At 39.2% G+C, this 23,908-nt stretch overlaps 1 protein-coding gene across 1 annotated transcript in view; it reads right to left on the bottom strand.

The window, feature by feature from the left end:
- The window catches only part of Nlrp14 (NLR family pyrin domain containing 14), a 28,172-nt gene extending 4,351 nt beyond the window's left edge, over window positions 1–23,821 (bottom strand). Inside the window, exons 1-8 of the mRNA XM_028768129.1 lie at window positions 23,730–23,821; window positions 12,698–12,784; window positions 10,689–12,276; window positions 9,006–9,179; window positions 7,207–7,371; window positions 3,981–4,151; window positions 2,787–2,957; window positions 1,083–1,253 (exon numbers count right to left, since the gene is read on the bottom strand). Coding sequence (XP_028623962.1) covers window positions 1,083–1,253; window positions 2,787–2,957; window positions 3,981–4,151; window positions 7,207–7,371; window positions 9,006–9,179; window positions 10,689–12,276; window positions 12,698–12,770 — 2,513 coding nt within the window. The 5' untranslated portion in view covers window positions 12,771–12,784; window positions 23,730–23,821. The remainder of the gene's footprint in view (window positions 1–1,082; window positions 1,254–2,786; window positions 2,958–3,980; window positions 4,152–7,206; window positions 7,372–9,005; window positions 9,180–10,688; window positions 12,277–12,697; window positions 12,785–23,729) is intronic.
- Window positions 23,822–23,908: the final 87 nt, after the last annotated feature.

Raw genomic sequence — 23,908 nt, 5'->3', positions numbered from 1 at the left:
TATCAAGTTGAGTAAAGATTGAGGAAATTTAGAGTAACACACATATACATCTTGTCCTGAAGGATGTGATGGGTGCTTGAATGTTACAATAAACCCATTTGGGAGTTGTTACCAAATACCTGAAATAAGGCACTTCATGTGTCCAAGATAAGGCAGACATTATGGTAGAAGGGTGTGGCTGGTAATATGCCCACCTCATGTCAGGCTAAGAAGCAGGAAAGGGAAGGAAAGTACAGTGGGGAAAATGACAGCCCTTACAGTAACTGGCTCCCTCCAAGCAGGCTCCATGTGGCTGATGTTTCTTTCCATCACATCCCCAGAGAAGCTCATTACTTTGTATGGAAACCCCAAGAATTAAATTGTAGGATTAAAAAGAAAAATATATAAATTATATCACAAACCCCTCCAGTTTCTTTGAATATTAATCTAACAGGAAAATTAGTTTAAACATAAACCTAGAAATGGAAAGATGGTTCAGTGGTTAATAGTATTGTCTTTTCTAGAGGGTCCAGTTTAATTACCAGCATTTGCATGGAGGCTCACAACTGTCCGTGTCTCCAGTCTCAGGGGATCTAGAATCATCTTCTGGCCTTTGTGGGCACCAGGCATGCACATGGTACACAGGCATCCACTCAGGAAAAACACCCATACACATAAATAAATAAAATAAAATAAAATAAAATAAAATAAAATAAAATAAAATAAAATGATAATTAAAAAAATTAGATACTTTTTGGAAAAATGAATAAAGCTGAAAGGAAAAACTAGTAGAGAAATTTCAGCCTTGTGGATGTAGCCGACAGACAACAGATTTACTAGAGCACAATCAAAAACTAAAACGGCTCCTATTCAGCCTGATGCCTCTGAACTCTGAGGGAAGCAGATTATGATGGCCATAGTAATTTTGGTTTTGTTTTAAACCAAACAGGCTTCTTTAGCTTGTCTCCAACAGAATGAGAGAAGAGTCATGCCTATGCTTTTTCTAATTCTCCTATTTCGCAGTTTTTCCTTTCATCTCTCCCCTGCCCTCCAAGACAACCCATAGTTCAATGTACACAACACTAGAGTCATAGGAAACCTACTCCAACTCCTGAAGATTGCAGTTTGGCTGCTGAAGGGAGTGACACAGAAGCTTCATTCCATTATCCTCCAGCTTGTTAAATCCCAGGTCCAGATGTATCAAGCTCTTGTTATTCAGCAGAGCAGTGGAGAGATACTCACTACCAATTGGAGTGAAACAGCAACACCTAAGCCTACAGGGAAGCACAGTATGAGGAAAGATGGAGTAAACCTCCACTGCCCAGTGAGAGTCTCATGTCTGCTCAACACCCCCACCTCAGGGCAGACTTCCTATTGCCTGCTTGTCCCCCTCATGAGTCCTGTCTACATCAAACTGTTAAAAACTGGACTCACATTCTTCAGAGCCAATCCCAATGTCTGTCCCTGTTTCCAATTTTCTAAAACAGGGTCTCACTTTGCAACACAGGTTGGACTACCCAGGATGGGTTTGAAATGCAATGCTTCTCCTGCCACAGTCTCCCTAGTTCTAGAATTACAGGCAAGAACCACCACACTTTTCATATTATAAATTAAATTAAATGTAAATCTTTTATTTTCCCAAAAAGGTATATAGTCCACTCTTGCAGAAGTGGCTACATGGACTAGAGAAGCAGGGATGAGGATTAAAATAGGAATAAGCAAAGTTAGTATTCTTTGTATATGATAGTGATATTTTAAATCAGTAATTTAATCATTTTGGTACAATATGCCTTATATATGGGGAGAAATAAGTATAACCCTTACAACAAAATTAATTTGGAAAAACTAAATATGTAAATGTTACATTTAGAATAAATTTGGAATAATATGCCTTAAAATTTTGAGATGACAAAATTACAATTTAAAAAGATATTCCTAGAAATGAGAAGTTTTAGGAGTTATAAGACAGAATGACTTCCAACCAAGAGTACATATGGAGGGACCCATGGCTCCAGCCGCATATGCAGCAAAGGGTGGCCTTGTCAGGACACAATGGGAGGAGAAGTCCTTGGTCCTGTGAAGGCTCGAAGCCCCAGTGTAGGGGAATTTGAGGGTGGGGAGGTGGGAGTGGGTGGGTGGTAAAAAAACACCCTCACAGAAGCAGGGGAGGGGGGATGGGATAGGGAGTTTGGGGGGATGGGGAAAGGGGATAACATGTGAAATGTAAATAATGAAAATATCCAATAAAAATTAAAAAAAACAGAATGACTTACAAAAATGACTTGTAAAAAATCAGGGCTGGGTATGTAGTACATGCCTGTAATCTTAGCACTTGGAAAGCTAAAGCAGGGGAATTTCCAATTTTGGACTAGCCTAGGCTGCATAGCAAGTTTAAAGTTAGCCCAGACTACATACAAGTTCAAAGCTAGCCCAAGCAACACAAGATCATATCTTAATTTTAAAGTTTCATAATATGGAAACGATCATATAGGAAGTTAGAAATAAAGCAACAAGATAGAAAAATTATCTGTAGTATATAAAAGTATGCATGATAATAATCATCAGGTATTATTTGTATAAGAGAAAATATATCCAGAAGAAACTAGAGCCTTTGAGGAAGCAATTCCTAACATATGAAAACCCCTAAATATCTGAAACATGCTTAACAAAAATCATTTAAAAGTTGTGATTTTTAAAGATTTTAATAGTGTGTATGATATAAATATCATACACACACACACACACACACACACACATGTGCATTCATTCATTCTAAGCTATGTTATATTGGGAAGACAGTCACTCACACAAGGCTCTGTAGAGTACACTCTGGATGCTTCAAGGTATAGCTGAGCAGCTGTATCCCGTCATCTTCCAAGATGTTGTCTGCCAAGCATAAATGCGTCAGCCTCTTGCTTTTGGTGAGAGCCGAGGAAAGAACTTTACAACCATCTTTTGTGAGGCCACAGCTCGCTAAGCTGAAGTGGAAACAAGTGAAAAAGGATCAATTCATCAGTTTCCAAATGTCCTGCCTTACTCCATAAGGAAGTTATCTGATACTTATATATTGGCCAATTTTCCTGTAGAATCAACCTCAACAGACATTTTACTTGTGAATTCCATTGCACTTAGGTACAGAAGAGAATGAGAGAAAATAGGAGAGGTCTAGAAAGTGTAAAAACAAAATAAAAAGTATAAAAATCAACAAGAAAATAGGGCTAGGGAAATAGCTCAGTTGGTATGCCCTTGCCACACAAGTACTAGCATCCCCGTTTTGAACACCAGCATCATGTACCAAGCTGAGTAAATTAGCCTATGTTACAAACCCAGTTCTGGGACACAGGCAGACCATTAGGGCTCACGTTGGTCAGCCAGCCTAGCCTATTTAGTGAATTCCAGGCCAATGAAAGACTGTCTCAAGTAAGGTGGATGATTCCTGGAACAATATCCATGGTTGACGAGAGAGAGAGAGAGAGAGAGAGAGAGAGAGAGAGAGAGAGAGAGAGAGAGAGAGGAGAGAGAGAGAGAGGAGAGAGTGCCAAACCCACTGACACTCCCCCCACCCCCACAGACACATAACCCCAACCCCTCCACATCCCTACTCTAGACACCCCCTCACAGACACACCTACCCCCACCCCCCCATAGACACACCCACCCTCCCACAGAGACAACCCACAAACCCACCCACACATAGAGCCGCCCTCTCCCCCCCGCACACATATAGACAGATAGTGACAGAGGTGTATATACACAGAGACAGAGACAGGCTGAAAGAGACAAAGACATACATACACAGAGAGACACAGACAAACTAGGAAGAAGGGGACATCTGGCCATATAGCAGCTTAGGGTTATTGCATGCTTACCATGTTCAAGGGTCTAGGCTTAATCCCAGGACGAGAGAGAAAATAGAAAGGAGTACAGAAGAATCCTGACCCAGCTATGCTAACCCACACGTTATTCCTATCCAGTTCATATGGTATCAGCAAATTGACTCACGCCAGTCTCTCTAAAGGACAGTTTGGATTTTCTAAGACCTCACACAATGACTTTACTCCATCATTTGATAGATTGTTGGTGGACAGATTCAGAAATACCAGGCTCCTGTTGCTGTGGAGAGCCTTGGATAGATTTTGACAACTGGCTACATTCAGGTCACAGGATTCCAACCTGAAAAGCAACACAAGAAAGGGGAAGTGACACATTTCAGAGAATTAGAACTACTGTTCACTCAGCCAAAGAGGGGCAGTCTCCCACTTTTGGAGATTTTGGCTGAAAATTCCGCTTCCCTTCATTAAAAAAAAAAGACACCTAAACATGTTTCCTCCGTAGTCCCAATTAGCACTCAAATCAGGTTGGAAAATCCCAATGCCTTTCAAAAATATGAATGAATAGTTTTAAATCCATTAGATGGTATGTTTTTCATGAAGAGGAAAGGAGTTACCTCTACCTACAACTGAGAAGATGGACAGAAGGCAGCTGAGATGTTGACACTGAACACTGATTTGTAGAGCAAAGATGAACCACAAGTCAGGTGCCAAAGCTGTGTCTCCCATGGGTTTTTATTCACAACTTAATTCACATTTGCTAAAGAACCTAATTTTGCTTTGATATTGAAAATTTTTATTGTTAAAGAATTTGTAAATTAAAAGAAATGTTACCCAATGAAGTTAGTCAGACCCAAAGTCTATACATCTTAAGTGAGCCTCTACAGAGTTAGAATAGGACTTAATTTTTTAGAATGAAAAGAAAGGGTTATTGCTTAGTTGGCAGAGTGCTTGCCTAGCATGCAAAAAGCCGTGGGTTCAATCCCCACTACCACATTATAAAAAGAATGAGAAGCAAATAAATAAAATGCTTCTAAAATCAGAGTGAAACAGAAAAGTTCATGTGGTGTCCTTCCAAATATCTGCACAGAGGTCTATGCAGACATGACATGGGCTGTGTGCACACATATGGGTAAGAGTCAGGTGATAGAACATTCCAGGCATGCCTCATTGTCTGATTTTTTTTTTTAAAGCAAGACCTAGCTTTTAAGTAGTCCCTTTTAACTAATCACTAGGTTCTGTTTATCAAAAGTCAGGGATTGTATCAGTAGGAACAGGAGCAGCTCAGCGTCATCCTGTCTTTTGTCATCATGACAAAATAAACAAGCAACTAAGTGGAGTAAGATTTATCTTGTTAATGGTTTCAAAAGATTTAGTCCATCATGGCATGGAGTGAGTGGGCAGAGGCATAGTGTGGTGCCAGGAAGGTAGGGGTGGAAGGAGTCGGAGGGGGGGGGGAAAGAGAAGGACTTATTATGTAACCTTGGTTGGCCTAGAATACTCTACATGTAGGCCATGATGGCTTTGCCTCTCAGAGATTCACCTGCTTCTTCTGGGATTAAAGATATGCACACCTGTCCTAGGCTTTCCCTGCATATTTTAGCTAACCTATTACACAGCATACAATGGTTAAAAACACCCACGAAGAAAGGGTAATACATCTTTCTCATCAAGATAAAATTTTATAAAATTATAGTGAAACATTCCCATGAAAATTGGTAATATATGTACCTTTTCACTATGTCAGGTACAAGATCAGAAATCTGTAATTTTAACTTTTCTAGAACATTTTATTCCTATATTTGCAAAATTCTTACAATAAGGGACTCGAGTTAGTAGAAAAGCCTGGAAAGTACTGTTTTTCAACACTTTCATGACTCACATCATGTAAAACCAGAAAGTAAAATATCAAAATGCACTTCTAAAGAGTTCATCTCAGCATGATCTATGAACAAACCACATTAATAAGAACATTAATACTGTCCAAATCTAATGAGATCTAAAGCAAATAGGAATTTGGATATTATTCCACATGAAATATTTAGGAGGCCTAAAAGACTAAAGATTATAACACACATGTGGCCACACATTTAGAGAACAACTAGTCTTCCATAATGTAGGATTATTGCAAACTTGATAACTTCTGACAGAACAGTCACTGCTGGCTCTACTAAGTCAAATCCAGAGTCTCCCTCTCAGCAGCCTACTATATAAATCTACATTGAGCATCTTCAGTAGAAGGCATTATTTAAATCTCAACAGAAAAGGGGTCTTATCAGGTCCTGCCACTTCAGGTGCCAAAGGTTTTGTTTTAGATTCACAGACAACACTGGAAGAGAATATCTTACCTACCAAATAACAGTGTGGGTATTTGTTTTGCTATTGGTATTTTATTTTTAGTCCCAAGAACCAGTGACATTATGTCTCACTTGGCTTCCAGATAATACAAGTTTAATCCAAAATCTACTTGCCTGCTAATTAAGTTTCTGTCTCAACCTGACCCACTCTCAATCATACTCAGGACTTGCCCATCAACTAACTCTTTAAGATGCTATGTATTAAGTGAATTTCATCTTTTAAAACCTATGTTAAGTGAATTTCATTTTTTAAAAACCTGGTTAAGACTTAAAAAATCCCCAGTGGTCACAGAATTCACCTATTTTCAAAAGGCCTTACTCTAGGCTTTGCTACTTTTCAAGTACTTGGACTATAATGCTTCTTTGTGGGAAGTAACTTACCTTGGCCCTTCATGCATTAAGATTCAGTCTTGACTCAGAACTGTCCAGGGATTATAAAAATTTCTAAGATGAATTTTTTTTTCTGGTTTTGTGCGTGAGAGAAACTGACTTAACTTATTTTCTAGTGAAAGTCAGTTTTCTTAAAGGCTGTTATCCAATGTGCAAACTAAATATGATGACTTATTCCAAAAAGAGCATCAACAAGAGGGCCAGCAATAAGAGGAACAGTACATGACAGTGAGCATACACCTTGACAGTTGACAGTTGCCACACTGTTCTTTCTCAGCCTTCCAGGGTTGGCTCTGAGCCACAGTTGAAGATGGTAGGGATTTATTATAAATAAGTACAATGGAGCTTTCTTTAATACTGTTTCCTGTCATCATTAATCCACGACACAATATATGCCAGAACTGAAATAAGAAAAATGTTAAATGTTCATCAATTCTTGGTCTATTCTCTCTCCTAATTTGAAAGATAAAAGACACAGATATACAATGAAAAGTGTTTCATGAGGGATGAGAGGAGTGAGAAGTCTTCCTGGGGTGGTGGATGAACTATAAGAGTAGGCTTCCACTATACAGCCCTGGGAACACCAAGTCCAGACTTCAAGTATCTACTGGGCAGACACAAGTCCAGGTTATAATGAAAACTCAAGCTTACCTCAGCACCCGTAATTTACATCCTTGGAATTCCAAAGCTTTACATATGGTCTTTAGTCCATTTTCTTCTAACTCAGTATCTTTCAGGTCAAGATGTGTCAGAGTATTGTTGGACATCAAGAAACTAAAATCCTGACAGCTATTCAGGAAACAGACAGTTCTGAACCTTCAAACGAAATATATGCAGAATGATTACATAATCACTGAAACCTGTAGTTTCATCATCATCTTCCAATTTTTACTCTCATCTCTTATCTGACTCTGGGTTTCTCATACTCCAGGTAAGGCTCCAAACCAGTGTTACAGAGAACTGCTAACAACAACAACAACAACAACAACAACAACAGGGCTATCACATAGCTTTGGATTTGTAGCCTGACAACTGGCATTCTAAACTAATTTGACATTACTGGAAATGAAAATGATATCAGGAAAGATAGAAGCCTCTGAACTTTTAGGAATGACCACAATTATCATGGTCACTCCAAATACTGTAATATCAACTTACAATACTTAAATCCTTTTTATAACTAAAAGTAAATACACAAAATCATCTTATCACAATATCTATCATTATCAACAAACTGTTGCAGATATGCCATCATTCTGTGGGCTTCAGTAAGTATACAGAGGTAGTATAAATAAAAATGTTCATCTTCCAATTTTTCTTTACTTCCTCCCAAATGCATTTTTATTCAATATACTTGATTCTTCTGCAATGCCTTCTCCTAGACCAGAATTCCATCTGTCCGTATTTCACCTTAACTAGTAACACCCCCCCCCAAAAAAAAAACTTCCTTTCCAGCTCATTACCCAGCAGTCTTCCTCCATTCCCTCTCTCCCTAGCTAAGTGCCCCCAGAAAGTACTTTTGCCCATTTACACAGCTAACCATCCTCCTAAGTCATTATGTAAGTATAAGTTAGAAGCATCTTTTTTTTCAGGGGAAAAATGACTTACCACCAAGAAGCCTGAGAACAGTCACCATGGTATCATCCCTTAGAGGGACCCTTCTGTTTTAAAAGAAACTAGCCAAAAGGTAGCATTGATTATTAATATTTACACTAGTGACATTTGGGGAAAGACATGTGAAGGAGATGTTCAGAGACGAGTAAAAAGGATTCATACATCCAGTGACCTCTCCTTATCTATAGGTTTAGATAAGCTTAAAATATGATACCAGAGCTCACAAACAATGAGATTCTAGAGAAAAATATCTGGTAGGAAGCTAGAAAATTCTTAATGGAGCCTCAAAACCACATGCCAATTGCTACTACAACCATTGCATCCTTCCCAGAACAAATTAACTCATACTCCCATATTCTCAGGCATCTTCATTTTTCCTGTTATTAGAATATTTTGCACAATGATTGTAAGTACAGTCACACATCACTTAATGAAGAAAAAAATTATTTTTAGAATATTTCATGATTTTGGCTTTGTATGAACAGTTATATGTACTCACATGGACCTAGGTCACTAGGCAACAAGAGTTATAGGGCCACTACCATCCCTCATTGACCAAAAGCTTGTGTGTCATATGATAGTTTCTATTTACAACAAGTAACAAGTAAGAGTAGAAGGTAAGACAAAGAAAAACAATGGAAAAACACCTATTAAAATTTCCCATGTGTCAAGTAGTGGTGAGGCATACCTTTGATTGCCCCACTTTGGGAGCAGAGGTAGGTAGTAGTCTCTTGAGTTTGAGTCCAGTCTGATTTACAGAGTGAGTTCCAGGGCCATACAGAGAAACTTTGTCTCAAAATATCTGCCCCCCCCCCCCTTCCCCACTCAAGACTTACATTAGTTTTTGTAGGTTACACTTTGGGTGACTTAATCCTTCATTCAAAATTTTCACCAGTGATTCATCAAGTCTGCTTTCACACAGATCCATTTCTATCAGGGATTCATTTGTATGAAGCACAGAAAACAGATCTTGCCAGTAGTGAAGGATTCGAACAGCAGCATCCTCAAGGCTGCATAATTGAAAAAGAAAGACAGACCAGTCACTTTTTCCTTAGAATATGCTACTGGATAAAAATATGGCATGAAAGAGCGTTAGTTACTTCTTTGCTATGGACAGTCCACAAGACATCTCTGCTGCCCCAAGACTTTATTTACCCACCCCCACCCCCTCATCCATTCACATCCATTTCCTTCAACACATATGAAATAAAAACTACAGAGACTGCACTTGGTAGCAAGAAACTCGGGGGGAAGAAGTCTGACCTACATTATCTGTACATTGTTTTTGTTTTGTTTTAAATTTTGAGATAGGGTCTCCCTGTGTATCTATCCCAGCTAGTCTAGAACTTGATATGTAGACCAACCTGACCTCAAAGTAACAGCTCTGCCTCTGCAGTGCTGAGATTAAAGGTGTGATCAACCACATCCAAGCTTATGCATCTGCTTTCCTCCAGGTATATGTGCCAGTGTATGTACTCATGTGGATGCCAGAAGACAATCTCAGGCATTGTTGCTCTAGTGTATTTTGTTTTTGAGACAAGGTCTCCTTGTTGTCCTGGAAACTGCCAAATAGGTTAGACTAGCTGGTTAATGAGTTCTAGGAATCTGCTTGAGTCTGTCTTCCCTGGCAGTGTGAAGACACATGCTTGTCACACCTTGACGACATATGCATGTCACTCTGCAATGTGGGTTTAGGTGTTGAAATGTCTTAATGTTTAAGGCAGGTGCTTTACCAACTAATCTGTCTCTCCCCAGCCCTTTGTATTATAATGAAATTGAAATTAATGAGGCTGGATGTTGCTTAATGGTATTTATATAGTATATTTTAAGGTGTTTGGGTTTTGAGTCTCAACCTTGGGGAAAGGAAATTTAATAAATGAAACTGCACAGTGGTGGGTTACGGAGATCTTAATTTGTGGAAACCATTCAAGAGCTTCCTAGTTACAAACACCTTAGACAAATGTTGAGCCAGACAGAGATAATGGTCATGAAACTTGTCACTATGCAACAATAAGCTGTGATGACTGGCAGCTATATGAGTAATATGCAGTGCATAATTGCTACTGTTTAATGCGTAATTGAATCAATTATCATCTGTTTTCTAGACAAACACCTATATGTCTCAGTTTTGGAATTTTAGGAATTGTGTAACATCACACCCATGTAAGAGTTCACAATTCTCTTGGCATCAGAATTAAATTGGATAATATGTTAAGTATCTTGTTTACCATATAAATGTATGCCACATAAGCTTTTACTTTTAAATATAGAAATTTTATAGTTCATATCTTCTCACAGATTTAGGATCAGAAAAGCCAACTTCATGAAAGGGAAAGGATAAACTCATATCTAGAACAGCAGAGTGTAGGTATGTATAGGACAGGTAGAGGACTGTATATTATCAGCCTCAGTAAGAGATTTTTAGATGGGTTATCTAAAGATAACTTCTGCACATTAGCTAAGCAAAGTTTCCTTCTGTAAAATCTACTTCCTTTGTTACCAGTAAACTCAACACTTACCACATTTCAGTTGTGGGGTCTAAGTCCAACATATTTTTCAAGTCTGCCCTTGCTGTCAGTCTCATAGTCTGTAGAGCATGGCAGTGCTTAAGACAGAATGAATATATAAGCAATTGCGGTTCTTCATCAACCCTCACGATAATGTTTTGGAAATACATCAGTGCCTGAGTGATGAATTCTTCATCTTGAGTCTCATATATACAGTGAAGCAAGTCTTGAAATCTCAGCTGTGATTGAGAAGAATCATCCTTTTCTAAAGCTTCCAGACACGCAAGTAACTCTTCTCTTACCTCCATGGATATTGTAAAGTTGAAAGTTTCTTCCAGTTGTCGCACTCTGTCATTATTCAGTAGACCAAACAAAAAGCATTTCATCTGTTCCAAATGAGGGTCATGAATATGGTTGCTTTCAAGCAATAGATACAAGTTTTCATAAGGCTCTAAGGGATAGTCTTTTTTTTCTGGATTCTCTCTCAGCAAGTAAAACAGAGCTGCAAAAAACTCCTGAACATGGAGGTGAGTGAACATGTAGCAGTTTTTATGTTCTGTGTCCTGCTCAAGAACCTTTGCATCCTTAAAAAGTGAGATGTCCTCTCTGGTTAATTCGTGCTTTCGGAGATTTTGTTGGTAGAGCACATGCTTCATGGTCCAAATGCCTTCAACAGCAGCCTGGCATAGGCTCCTTAGTAGTGTTTCATTGGGCAGAGTAAGGAAGCTCCCAGGTATGCGTGGAAATAAGCTGCAGATGTAGTATGTAAACAGAGCCGTGCTGGTTTGGCAGGTCTCTTCAACATTGCCACCTTTCTCCATTTGCTCCTTCAGAAAAGTACAGATCATCTGGCATATGTGGCACACATGGCACATGTTGAAAAGCCTCCCATTCATTCTTAGTGAACAAATTGCTTTCATAGCCCATGTTTTATCTTTCAACAAATGGTGAATATAGTCTATCCTTGCATTCTTAGACAGTCCTGGCAGCTTTACACGATGATGAGGCTTTTGCAACAAAGGCACTAGTCGCTTCCAAGCTGTGGATCTTGTTGTTACTAGTAAGTATGACTCAGGAAGCATCACTTTCCTCAGTAAACTACTAATAAGAAAAGACACTGGGTGCTTCTGGGTCCAATCTTTACACAGTGCAAACTCTGGCTCTTCAAAGGAGAAATCCAGTTCATCAAAACTATCGATTATAAAAAGGAGACTGCTGGGGTTGGACAGGATCTGTTCAATGGGGCCCTCATTGCTAGGCCAGTGCTTTGATATTAACTGAGCAAAGCTTTGCTCCTTCTCTTGGCTAATTTCTCTCCCACTGAGATAAAAAACATGGGTAAACTGCTGAAAGAGATTGCCATCTGCCCATTCTAAGACTGCCTTTTTCAACAACGTTGTCTTCCCAATTCCAGCAGCTCCATGAAGGACTACCGTTTGTAGAGTCTTGGAAGTTTGGATATCCACATCAAATATATGCTCCAACAGCTTTTGGTCTTTATGAGTAATTACATAAGTTGTAGATTCTCCAAGCAAAGAGGCCTTATTCCACAGAATAAAAAACTTTTCCTTTATTACGGTTCTGTAGTCTATTCCATCACCTACGTCAGTTAGAAAAGAACCAAAGACACACATGATTAAAACACATTTTCTTTAATTTCAATGTTAAGATTCTCACTGCCCACCCATCCCCTTCTCTCTGTCAACCCTTCCCTCTTTCTTTCAGCCATATAGGTATTAGGAATTGAACCCAGGTCCTTCTGTAAGAACAGCAAGTACTCTTAACTATTTAGCTCCCTTTTTAGACCTCTAGGTTAACTTTTGACTAGGCATTTCTAAATATTGTATTCTTGAAATCCCAAGTCAATATGGTTTTGGGTCTGATGTTGGCTATAACCCCAGTTTTATTGACTTTGAATGACTGATAACAGTGGTACATTGAAAGTAAACTCTTCAATGGAATAATGGTCATTAGGAACTAACCCTACCATCATAAAATTAAAAAAATATACAAAAACTGACCAAAGTCTTTGACCCTAGACACTATTTCCTCCTCAGGAACATTGTCTTCCATCTCAACATCTTCTGTCTCCATGGTCTTTGTTGTTCCTGAAATAGATTCCAAGATGATCATGAGATTTACCAGAAACAGAGCTTTAAGAATGGTTAGAATGGGGCCAGGTTAGAATGGAGCCAGACTTGTTCTATGTTGTGAGTCTATGACTATTTGTGTATAGCAGTGAATTAGTTAAACTGCTTTGGCTCCTGGCTGGTTGCAGGCACACTGCACACAACCAAGAGCTCTGGATTCATGAATGAAGGACATACACACACACACACACACACACACACACACTCACACACACAAGCTAATTTTGATATGCTTTGAATAACTCAATGGCTGGCAACTTCCAAATATCCCTGGGTAAAACACACTCCCCTCTAGTATTCCTGAGTTAACATCTTAAAAATCTGTATTTCATCTCTGCTACTCCAGACCCAATAGGAAGAAAGGCCCCCAGGGCCACTTTCCCAGAATTTTACATGTTGGCGGGCCTTTAAGTCTGTTCTCCTTGCTCCCCTGTCATGCTGATTCTCCTCTTCCTTTCCCTCTCTATCCCTTGACCACACAATCTAAACATTCCACCTCTATCTCCATGCCCAGCGATTGGCTGTACAGCAATTCTTTATTACCAATTGAAGCCAGCTGTGGGCAATGTTTGAAGTGCAGGTTTTGGGTGCCAAATTAAGACAAAGCATTAGAACCAATTTCCAGCATCTGGGTTTAGTAAAACTAGAACTAAGAGCTTCAAAAGCTGCACCAGGTTAACCAAGGAAAAATGTGATACAAACACTAGGGTAAACTTTTGCCTCATCTCTGCTCTAACATTAGACACAAAATCCCTTGCACAATAGGAATCAATAAAGAAAATCAAACAGAGGGAAATCTGGAAGTGAAAGATTTAGGAACTCAAAACAGAGACATTAGAGGAAAGCCTCACTAACAGAATAAGAGATGAAAGACATCAGGCATTCAAGACATGGTAGAAAAAAATGAGTACTTTGGTCAAAGAAAATGTTAAAACTAAAAAAATTCTGGCATGGTATCCTGAAATCAGGGACACTGAAAACACCAAATCTAAGGATAATAGGAATAGAAGAAGAAACCCAATTCAGACACAGAAAATATTTTAAAAAAATCAAAATTTACTAACAACCTATCAAAGTATAAGAAGCATATAGGACACTAAATAGACTGTAAAAAAAGACTTCTCAGCACATAGTAAAATGTTAAATGTATAGAATAAAGGATATTAAAAGCTTCAAGGGCAAAAGACCAAGTAACATGAAGACAAACCTATTAGAAGTACACCTGACTTCTCAATGGAGACCTAAAAGCTATAGATGCCTGAACACATATGCCACAGACTCTAAGAGATCAAAGATCCCAGACAGAGACAGAGGCACACACACACAGACCCACCCTAAGGCACATACAGAGAGACTCATCGCTAGATAGAGGGAGAGAAAGACAGAGACCCACCCCCAGACAGAGGGAGAGAGAGAAAAACAGAGACCCACCTCTAGACACATACAGAGACAGAGACCAACCCCCAGACACACAGAGACAACCCCCAGAGAGAGACGGAGGCCCACACCCAGACACAGAGACCAACCCCTAGACACATACAGAGAGACAGAAACCAATGCCGAGAGAGAGAGAGAGAGAGAGAGAGAGAGAGAGAGAGAGAGAGAGAGGGATATGCCAACCCCTCTGTGGCAGACAGATTGAGATGGAGACCCACATTCCCACAACAGACAGATGGACAGAGACCCAAACCCCCATGACAGGCAGACACACCTCCCTCCCCCCAACAGATGATACTCTCCCATGACAGACATAACCCCTCATGACAGACACCCCCCCACGACTAGTAACAGCACACCAAAAAGCTCTAGGACAAAAAAAAAAAATCACACCCAAAAGGAGTAGATGGCAAGAAATAATGAAAATCAGAGTTGAAACCAATAAAATAGAAACAAAAAGCAATAAAAAAAAATCAATGAAACAAAGAATTGGTTCTTTGAGAAAAATCATAATATTGACAAGCCCTTATACAAGTTAAAAGGTCAAGAGAATATCCAAATTAACTGAATTAGAGATGAAAAGGGGGACCATAACATACACCAAGGAAAGAACACCATAAGGTCATACTTTAAATAGCAGTATCTCACAAAATTGGAAAATCTAAAAGAAATGGATATTTGATACACAGCACCTATCAAGGTAAATCTGGATCAGACAAACAATTTAAACAGGTCCATAATCCCTCGTGAAACAAAAGCAGTCATGAAAAATCTACCAAAAAACAGAAACAAAAACAAAAACTTAAAACAAAAACTCATGAACAGATGGTTTTGGCTTGGATTTCTACCAGACTTTCAAAGAAGAGTTAATGCCAATACTTCTCAAATTACCCCACAAAATAAAAAACGAAAGGAACATTGCCCAATTTGTTTTTATGAGGTCACAGAAGCTTGATATCCAAACTCCATAAAGATCTAATGAAGAATTACAGACCAATTTTCCTTATGAATATAGATGCAAAAATTCTCAGTAAAATATTTGCAAACCAAATCCAAGAACAACATCAAAAGATCAGCATGATAAAACAGGCTTCACACCAGAGACGCAGGGATGGATCAACATAAGTAAATCAATAAATGTAATCCATCATATAACAAACCTGGAACAAATCTAAGATCTCACTACATGTAGAAAAAGCCTTGGACAAAACGCGACATTCCCTCACAATAAAAGTCCTGGAGAGGTTAGGGATACAACTGTCACACAATAAAGGCAGTTGTTAGCAAGCCCATAGCCAATGATATTGGAGAGAAACTCAAAGCAATTCCACTAAAATCAGAGACAAGACAAAGTTTTCCTTTCTATATATGCCTTTTCAATATAGCACCTGAAGTCTTAGCTAGAACAATTAGACAGGGACACAAATTGGAAAGGACAAAGTCAAAGTATCTTTGTTTACTTATGATACGATAGTATATACATCAGTGATCCTATAAATTCCACTGGAAACTCCTACAGCTGATGAAGTTTCAGCAAAGTAACCGATACAAAATTAACCCACAATTTAGTAGCTTTCCTATATTAAAATGACAAGTGGTAGACTGAGGAAGAAATCAGGGAAACATCTTTGACAACACCCACAAATACAAAATAACTTGGGGTGAACCTAGCCAAGCAAGTAAAAGACTTGTATGATAAAACTTCAAGTCTTTGAAGAAAGAAATTGAAGATCTCAGAAGATGGAAAGATCTCCCATGCTCATGGATCAGTAAGATTAACACAGTAAAAATAAATAAATAAATAAATAAATAAAAAGTTCTACCAAAAGCAATCTACAAATTCAGTGCAATCCCAAGCAAATTTCTGACACAATCCTTCACAGGTTTTCAAAGGACGATTTTCAACTTCATATGGAAACAAACACCAACCAACCAAACTAAGACAAAAACAAAACCCCAAACCTCTGGATAGCTGAAAAATAAAAGAACTGCTACAGTATCATCATTCCTGATTTCAGGTTGTGTTATAGAGCTACAGTAATAAAAATAGCATGGTATTGGCACAAAAACAGACATGTTGACTAGGGGAGTCAGACCCTTATAAATGGACATCTGCTTTTTGACAAAGATGCCAATAAATACACACTGGACAGGATCTTCAACAAATAGTGCAGTCAAACTGGATGTAGAAGAACGAAAACTGATCTACACATATCACTGTACACAAGACTCAACTCCAAATGGACCAAAGACTTCAACATAAAATCAGACACCACACTGTCATACATTTGGTTGCTTAGAGTTACACTAAGATATTTTATATTATTTGTGGCTATTGTGAAGGGTGTTTCCCTAATTTCTTTCTCAGGCAGTTAATCATTTGTACAAAGGAGGGCTCCTGATTTTTTTTTAGTTGATTTTGTATGCATCCACTTTACTGAAGGTGTTTATAAGCTGTAGAAGTTCTCTGGTAGATTTTTTGGGGTCAATTATGTATATTATCGTCACCTGTGAACAGAGCTAATTTGACTCCTTCCTTTCCAATTTGTGTTCCCTTGACTTCTAGTTTTCTTATTGTTCTAACTAGAATTTTCATACTATATTGAACAGATATGGAGAGAGCAGGCAGCCTTGTCTTGTCCTGGATTTTAATGAAATTGATTTAGGTTTCTCTCCATTTAATTCGATGTTGGATATCAGCTTGCTATGTATTGCCTTTATTGCATTTTGGGCATAATTTTCATCTCAGAGGCTACATCTAGCAGCTGATAGAAACAGATGCAGAGACCCACAGCCAACATTAGGCCAAGCTTAGGAAGAGTCAGAGGAAGGATTAAGGGAGGCAGAGGGGTCAAGAACACCACAAGAAGACCTACAGAATCAACTAAATTAGGCCCACAGGGACTCAGAGACTGAACCACCAACGAAAAAGCATTCATGGGCCAGACCTAGAGTGGCTACACACACACACACACACACACACGTCTTGGAGTGGTCTGTCTCTGAATTGGACTCTGTCACTTGCCTTTAGATTCCTTTCCGCTAGCTGGGCTGCCTTTTCTGGCCTCAGTGGAAAAGGAGTTGTTTAGTCCTAATTCACCTTGATCTGTCAGGGTAGGTTGATGGTAGTGGTGGCTTCCCTTTTGAGAAAGGGAATTGGTGGTGGTGGTGTAAGAGGGTGTGACTAGGAGGCTAGGAGGTGGGGCTGTGATCAGCATATAAAGTAAATAAATGAAAAAAACCCAGATACACTGAACCTGATAGAGAAAGTGAGAGATAGCCTTGAACTCACTGGCCCAGGAGAAGATTTTCTGAGCTGAACATCAGTAGCATAACAATAAATGATCTCATGAAATGGAGAAGCTTTTGCAAAGAAAAGGACATTCTCAGTTGGACAAAGTGTCAGCCAACAGAATGGGAAAGGAATATTTTTTTTTACCAACTGCACATCCAAAAGAGGGTTAATATTCAAAATATATGAAGAACTCACCCAGTTATCAAGAAAACAAATAGCCCAACTAGAAAATGGGGTATAGATCTAAAAAGAATCTGCAGTTAGAAGAAGCTCAAATAGCTGAGAAACACTTTTTAAATAAGTCAACATCTGTAGTTATTAGGGAATGCAAATAAAATCTACTTCAAAATTTCATCTTGTATCTGTCAGAATGGCTAAGATCAATTTTCTAAAAATGACATCTCATGCTGGTGAGGGTGTAGAGTAAGGGCAACACTTGTCCATTGCTGGTAGCACTGCAAACGTATACTGCCACTATGAAAATTGGTGTAAGGCCCCTCAGAAGATGGGAATTGATCTACTTCAAGATCCAGCCATAACTTTCTTGAACATATACCCAGGATGTTTCATTCTACTCCTTGCTCAACCATGCTCATTGCTGCTCTTCCTAATAGCCACAATTTGAAAACCACCTACATGTCCCTCTACAAAGAAATGAATAAAGAAAATGTCATTCATCTACACAATGTATTATTTAGCTATTAAATGAAATTAAAATTTGTAACTAAATGGATAGGACTAGAAAAAAAAATCATGCTGAGTGAGATAACTCATACCCAGAAAGACAAATGTAGTAGGATAGTATCCTTTCCTTACATGTGAATGTTAGCTGTTGATAAGCTATAATCTGTGGAACGAGAGAGGTTGCATACAGAATAAGGGCTTAGGTATATATGTAGGAGAATAGATTTCTCTAAGAAAGGGAACTAAAATAGGATAGTTATGAATGGGTGGGGATGTGGACTGGACTGAGAGAATCAGGTGGGGAGGAAGAGTGAAGAGTGGGATGAGAAAGGGGATGGTGAAAGAGTTAAAACTGAGCACCCATGCTGCATAGCTTTATGTCAATTGGTACAAACGAATTTGAGAGAAGGGAACCTAAACTGAGAAAATTCCTCCATAAGATCAGGGTTTAGGCAAGCCTGTAGGGTGTTTTCTTAGTTATTGATTAGGGAGGGCCAAGCCCATAATGCCATCCCTGGGCTGGTGGTCTTAGGTTCTTTAAGAAAGCAGGGTGACCAAGCCATGAGGAGCAAGCCAGTAAGCAGCACTCTTACATGGCCTCTGTAGCAGTTCCTGCTTCCAGGTTCCTGGCCTGTTTGAGTTTGCATCTTGACTTGCTTTGATGAATAGTGATATGGGAGCATAAGCCAAATAAACCACTTTTCCCCCCAAGTTGCTTTCATTATGTTTTGTAGCAGCAAAGGAAGAAACCCTAACACAAGACCATTTGAGAGGTACTATGGAATCAAATACAGTAACAGCTTCCTAGAATATACATGACAGTAATTTAAAAATCACCAAATAATGGAGAGACAAAGCCCTAACTGGACATCCCTTATCAAATGAAGCTTCCAGTACCAGGAGTGGGATGCATCTGATTGAGTTGTTGGCCAAGTGTTCCCTTGGGAATCCCTAAACAACCCAATTAATTCTGTTGTGGAGACTATAGGTTGCTCTCCATAAACTGATGGCAGGGTTCCATTGTTGAAGATAACACACAACTCATTGAACGTGTAGAAATCAAGCTGCTGCCTACACAGAGCCTTTATCCCTGTGTTCTGTGCATCTTTGGTACAGGAAGGAACTCTGCACATTATCAAAGGAGAAACAAACACCAACCAGGTACAAAACCTTTGATCTACAATCTGTCCTGCCTGTGAGATATGTTATGGCAATAATAGCACAAAGCCTGTGGGAGCAACCAGTCAATATCTGCTTTGACTTAAGGCTCATTCCTTAAGATGGACCATGCCTGACTGCTTGTGTGATCAAGAACCCGAGACTTGAAAACCTACGGTCATAAAGTAAAACCAAACACCTCTGTCCTAAAACAAAAATGTAGCAATAAAATGATTCCTATGGCCCTCTGTTATATCATAGATGAGTGCTTTGCTCAGCCATCATTAGAGAATCTTCTTGCAGCAGAAGGGAACAAATTCAGAGACCAACAGCCAGACAATAGGCAGAGAGTGAAAGACCTTACTTAGGACAGTCAGTCCTAAACAGGATGTCTCCCATCAAATCCCAGGCTTGGTTGATATCACTTGAAGCCTGCTCTTTTTCTTGTAGGAAACAGAAGCAGTGGGTTTTGGGGGAGAGAGGTAGTGGAAGGAGATAGGAGGGGCAGCTGCTGTTGGGATGAGAGAATAAATAAAAAACTAAAGTGAAGAGATGTTCTACTCGTTTGATTTCTTATTCAGCCCAAGCACCTTCTTGTATCTTTCTCCAGTGCCTTGAGTCTACTTCCTCTTTTGTGATTTTCCCAGATAGATCTTGTAAGAGGTATGGAATGCAACTTTCTCTAAAGTTTCTTGTTGACCTTTTCACATGTCTCCCTTTATTCTTGGTAATGGTATTGGGAAAGAAACAAATGGAAGTCAAAATATACAGACAGAACTTACATGGAGAGTAAACAATCCCCGAGTTACATAGCAAATTTGTACTTCACTATTCAGAACAGTTTTAGGGTTGTTTTTTAATGGCATTATGGAAACATTTAAAATTAAAGATGAATCTGACAAAAATAAGCTTTTTATTTATGTATACAACTGTCTCAGGAGGGAATGAGGAAATATTAAAGGGACACTGAATTTCTCCAGGGATTAAAGAATATGATCAAGGAAAATGAGACAACACTTTCGGCTTCCTGCCTTCATTGCACCAGCACCACTCCCCTCTTTTTGTAACCAGCTGAGCGAGCTCTCCACCCTTTTCTGTAGCTCATGCCTCCACCATGAGCTGAATCAACAGCAACTGTCTCCAATGTGACTCAGTGATGATTCCATCTGAATCACCTTGGTTTCTAGGTTCTTCCATTAGCATTTAAACACAGGAAAATCTAAGTTGTCTTTAACCAACATCTCCTTTCCTCTACAAGCCCTCCATCTTCCCAGTTAGAATCTCTTCTAAATATCACCTCCTATTTTGCCCCCTCAATTTACTGCCAACAAAAGTTGGGTAGTTTTTGCCAACAAGATTCCATACTGTTCAGACTTACTGCTCAAAGAGACAGGAAATCTTGAATTCAACCATCTACCAGTAAGCAGGAACAAAAGGAGAGAAGCTATTATTGTAAAAAGATAGTTATCTAGACAGAGCTCCCAGTAGCCAAACAAAAGATTAAACTCAAAATTAAAGTTAACAGCTACAAGTCTATACTGGTATAAATAATTGAATAAATACATAGTGCAAAAGAAATCTTTCCTCAGAAACTTTTACATTCTTTATGGAATTATCTCCCTCTCCACGGAGGGAGATATTAACCCCACATGATCTATGCACACCTTGACTGTGTTTAGCTGTCCCCCAAACCCCCAAGGAGACTGTGGGTGAGCTGAGTACAGAGTGAGAAATTTCAAGTCCATACCAGTCATAATCAATGAGGATAGCAGAGTACTACTACCGGGCTGACAGAGTAACAACTTGTCATGCCCTATTCACTTGATAGCCTTGAGAAGCTTGCTCACGCATCCTCTCCCCTCTCTGGAAATCAAAAATGAGTGGATTCTGGGGAGAGAGGAGGGGGGACTGGGAAGAGTAGAAGGAAGGGATCTGTAGGGATAGGGGTGTAATGTAAGAGAAAAGAAAAACAAGAAACATTGTGATATTCCTCCTGCATCCCTTAATCCCAGTCTAACCATGGGGAAAATACATAAAAGTTCAAATTTTAGGACATGCTATAAAATAACTATTTCTCAAAACTGCCAAGGCCATTCACTAGAATACAGGAAAGACAGATTTCATTGCAGACTGGAAGAGACTAAGGCCAAGTAACTGTCATCTGGTATCTTTGACAGAAATCTGGAGGTAGAAAAACTAATACTAGGAAAAAGTTAGGGAGACCCAAATTAAGTACATGTCAACTGTTGCAGTCAAACCTCCTTAAGACAGACACACCACAGAAATGGAAAGCTGCAAAGAAGAGGGAGTTGAGTGAAAGACCAGAACTCTGTAATTAAAAAAAATTCTAAAGTAAAACTTTAATTATAGACATGCATCCTCAGAAAGAAGATGTATGCAAGAACAATAACAGCACCATGTAATTTCTAAATTCTGGATAAACATCTAAGAAAGCTCATTTATGATAGAATTAATCAGTTGTAAAAATTACTCAAAACCAAACCAAAATCCCAGTGCGTATTGAATCCAGCGCCTTTCAAATGCTAGGCAGGTGCCTAGCCTCTGGGCAATACATACAGTCATGGATATATATGTGTGTGTGTGTGTATATATATATATATCCTATTAAGTAATCAAACTATAGGAGTTGCAACAAGTCACCAAGATGAAACTCATAACGAGTGAAAGTCAAATCCAACATGATTAAACAGGGCATAAATCCATTTTAAAATATTAACACAAAATCATACCAGGCTGAACCGTTTTAAAATGCATTATATTTTAAATGGTCTAGTGTGGAGTAAGTCTATGAGGCCTCCATGGGAAGTGGGGGAGGGGGCATGCAGAAGACTCCCTGAAGTTCTCAGGTGCTGGCACTGTATCCTTTTACTTGACCATGGCTTACAGGAGTCACCACTTGTTAATCAGCCAGCAAATGGCATACGTTCCATAAGCACTTCTGTAATTTCTACTACACTAAATTCTCACTTTAAAAAGCTTTATAGCACCAGAAAGGCTTGAAACAAACAAGCCAGGGTATCAGGAAAACAAATTTATTTTGAGCAAGGGAGAAAGAGCTATCACACACAAGCAAGACTGACAAGTCTGGCAGGGATTCCAGAAAATGTTCAAACTCTAAAAATCCCAGCAGATGCCAAAACCAATGCAAACCAGTAGATAACAATTTTCAATTATCAAAATGGTTTTTAAAAAAACCCAAAAAACAATAGCATGTGATAAGAAATGAAGCAGATAATCTGGCATAAATGTTAATTGACATAGTCTTAGAAAGATGAGTGCTCCAAACTACCGACAACTTTAGAAACGGGACTTTTCAATCAACACCTTCCTTAGAAATTTATTCAATGCAATGAACTGTGCAAATACAAAGCTTAAACAAATAAAATAAAAGCATATGGGCTTATTCGATATTTGGTTTTAGTTATTGTTCTGTTTGTATTTTGGGACTGGGTTTCTTTGTCTTGCCTTGGTTGTCCTGGAACTAGCTATGTAGGCTAATTAAAGCTAATGGCCTTAGTTAATCGATCCACTTCTGCTTCTTGAGTGTTGGGATTAAAAGTGTGTGCCGCCACCACCACTCGGCTACTCTCGATTTTTTTTTTTTTTAATCATTAACATGGCATAAGCAAGCAGCAGTATGGTAAAAAAAAAGGCAATGTCTGTTGGTCCCAAGGAGATAATGAATGTGTGCCATAGTAAACCTGTGAGGAGCATAATCATTGGTAACCCCAGAAGCAAGAGCAATTCTGGTCACTCTTGGTATTGATGTGGGCGATGAATGACAAAGCCTCGAATCACGGCTTTCTATAATTTTGACAGAGACATCCTGGCGGCGAGTAGGACCAGGACTGCCAATTTTTGAAGAGACTTATTTTGCTAACAGTAAGGAAAATCAAGAGGCATCAGACTAAAGGACCATACCTGCACCTGGTCCAGGAACAGAGGAGGGCGAGGCGTGGGTCCCCCAGGACTGCTGAGCAGACTATATACCATTTTAATTCAGGACCTCAGACTAGGAGTTACTATTGATGCCGATTAGGCCTCAATGCAAAGACCACTCAGCAGGAGCAAACCCCAGTTCTAGTTTTCCATCCCATCTTGACCCCAACTGCCAGCAGACCCTCACGCAGCAGCTGCATATTCCCGCAGGATTGTCACCCACACTAAAGATGTAGGTGTTGGGCTTTTCTCCATCCTCAGGTGCAGGTCACATCCCTTTCCTAGTTTGCATGCATCAAAAGGATTCCCACTAAACCCTTACTAGTCTAAGAGGGGTCAAAATAGATGTCCAAGAAACTCTTTCCATACCTCTGGTTTGGGTCGGTAATGTTAGTGATGAAAGTTAAGTCCTTGCCTTGAGAAACAAGAGAAACACCTGCCTGAGAAGCCTCGGTAGGTTCTGTGAAAGGGGCTCACTCTTTAGCCCTTAAGACCTCTCTGTTGTTGGGCGGGGCAGGCTTTCCAGCAGGGATTGGTGGGCTGGCTCA

Source organism: Grammomys surdaster, unplaced genomic scaffold, assembly GCF_004785775.1.
Source record: "Grammomys surdaster isolate TR1022 unplaced genomic scaffold, NIH_TR_1.0 184, whole genome shotgun sequence".
Classification (NCBI taxonomy): domain Eukaryota; kingdom Metazoa; phylum Chordata; class Mammalia; order Rodentia; family Muridae; genus Grammomys; species Grammomys surdaster.
This window is presented reverse-complemented; position numbering and strand designations above follow the sequence as displayed.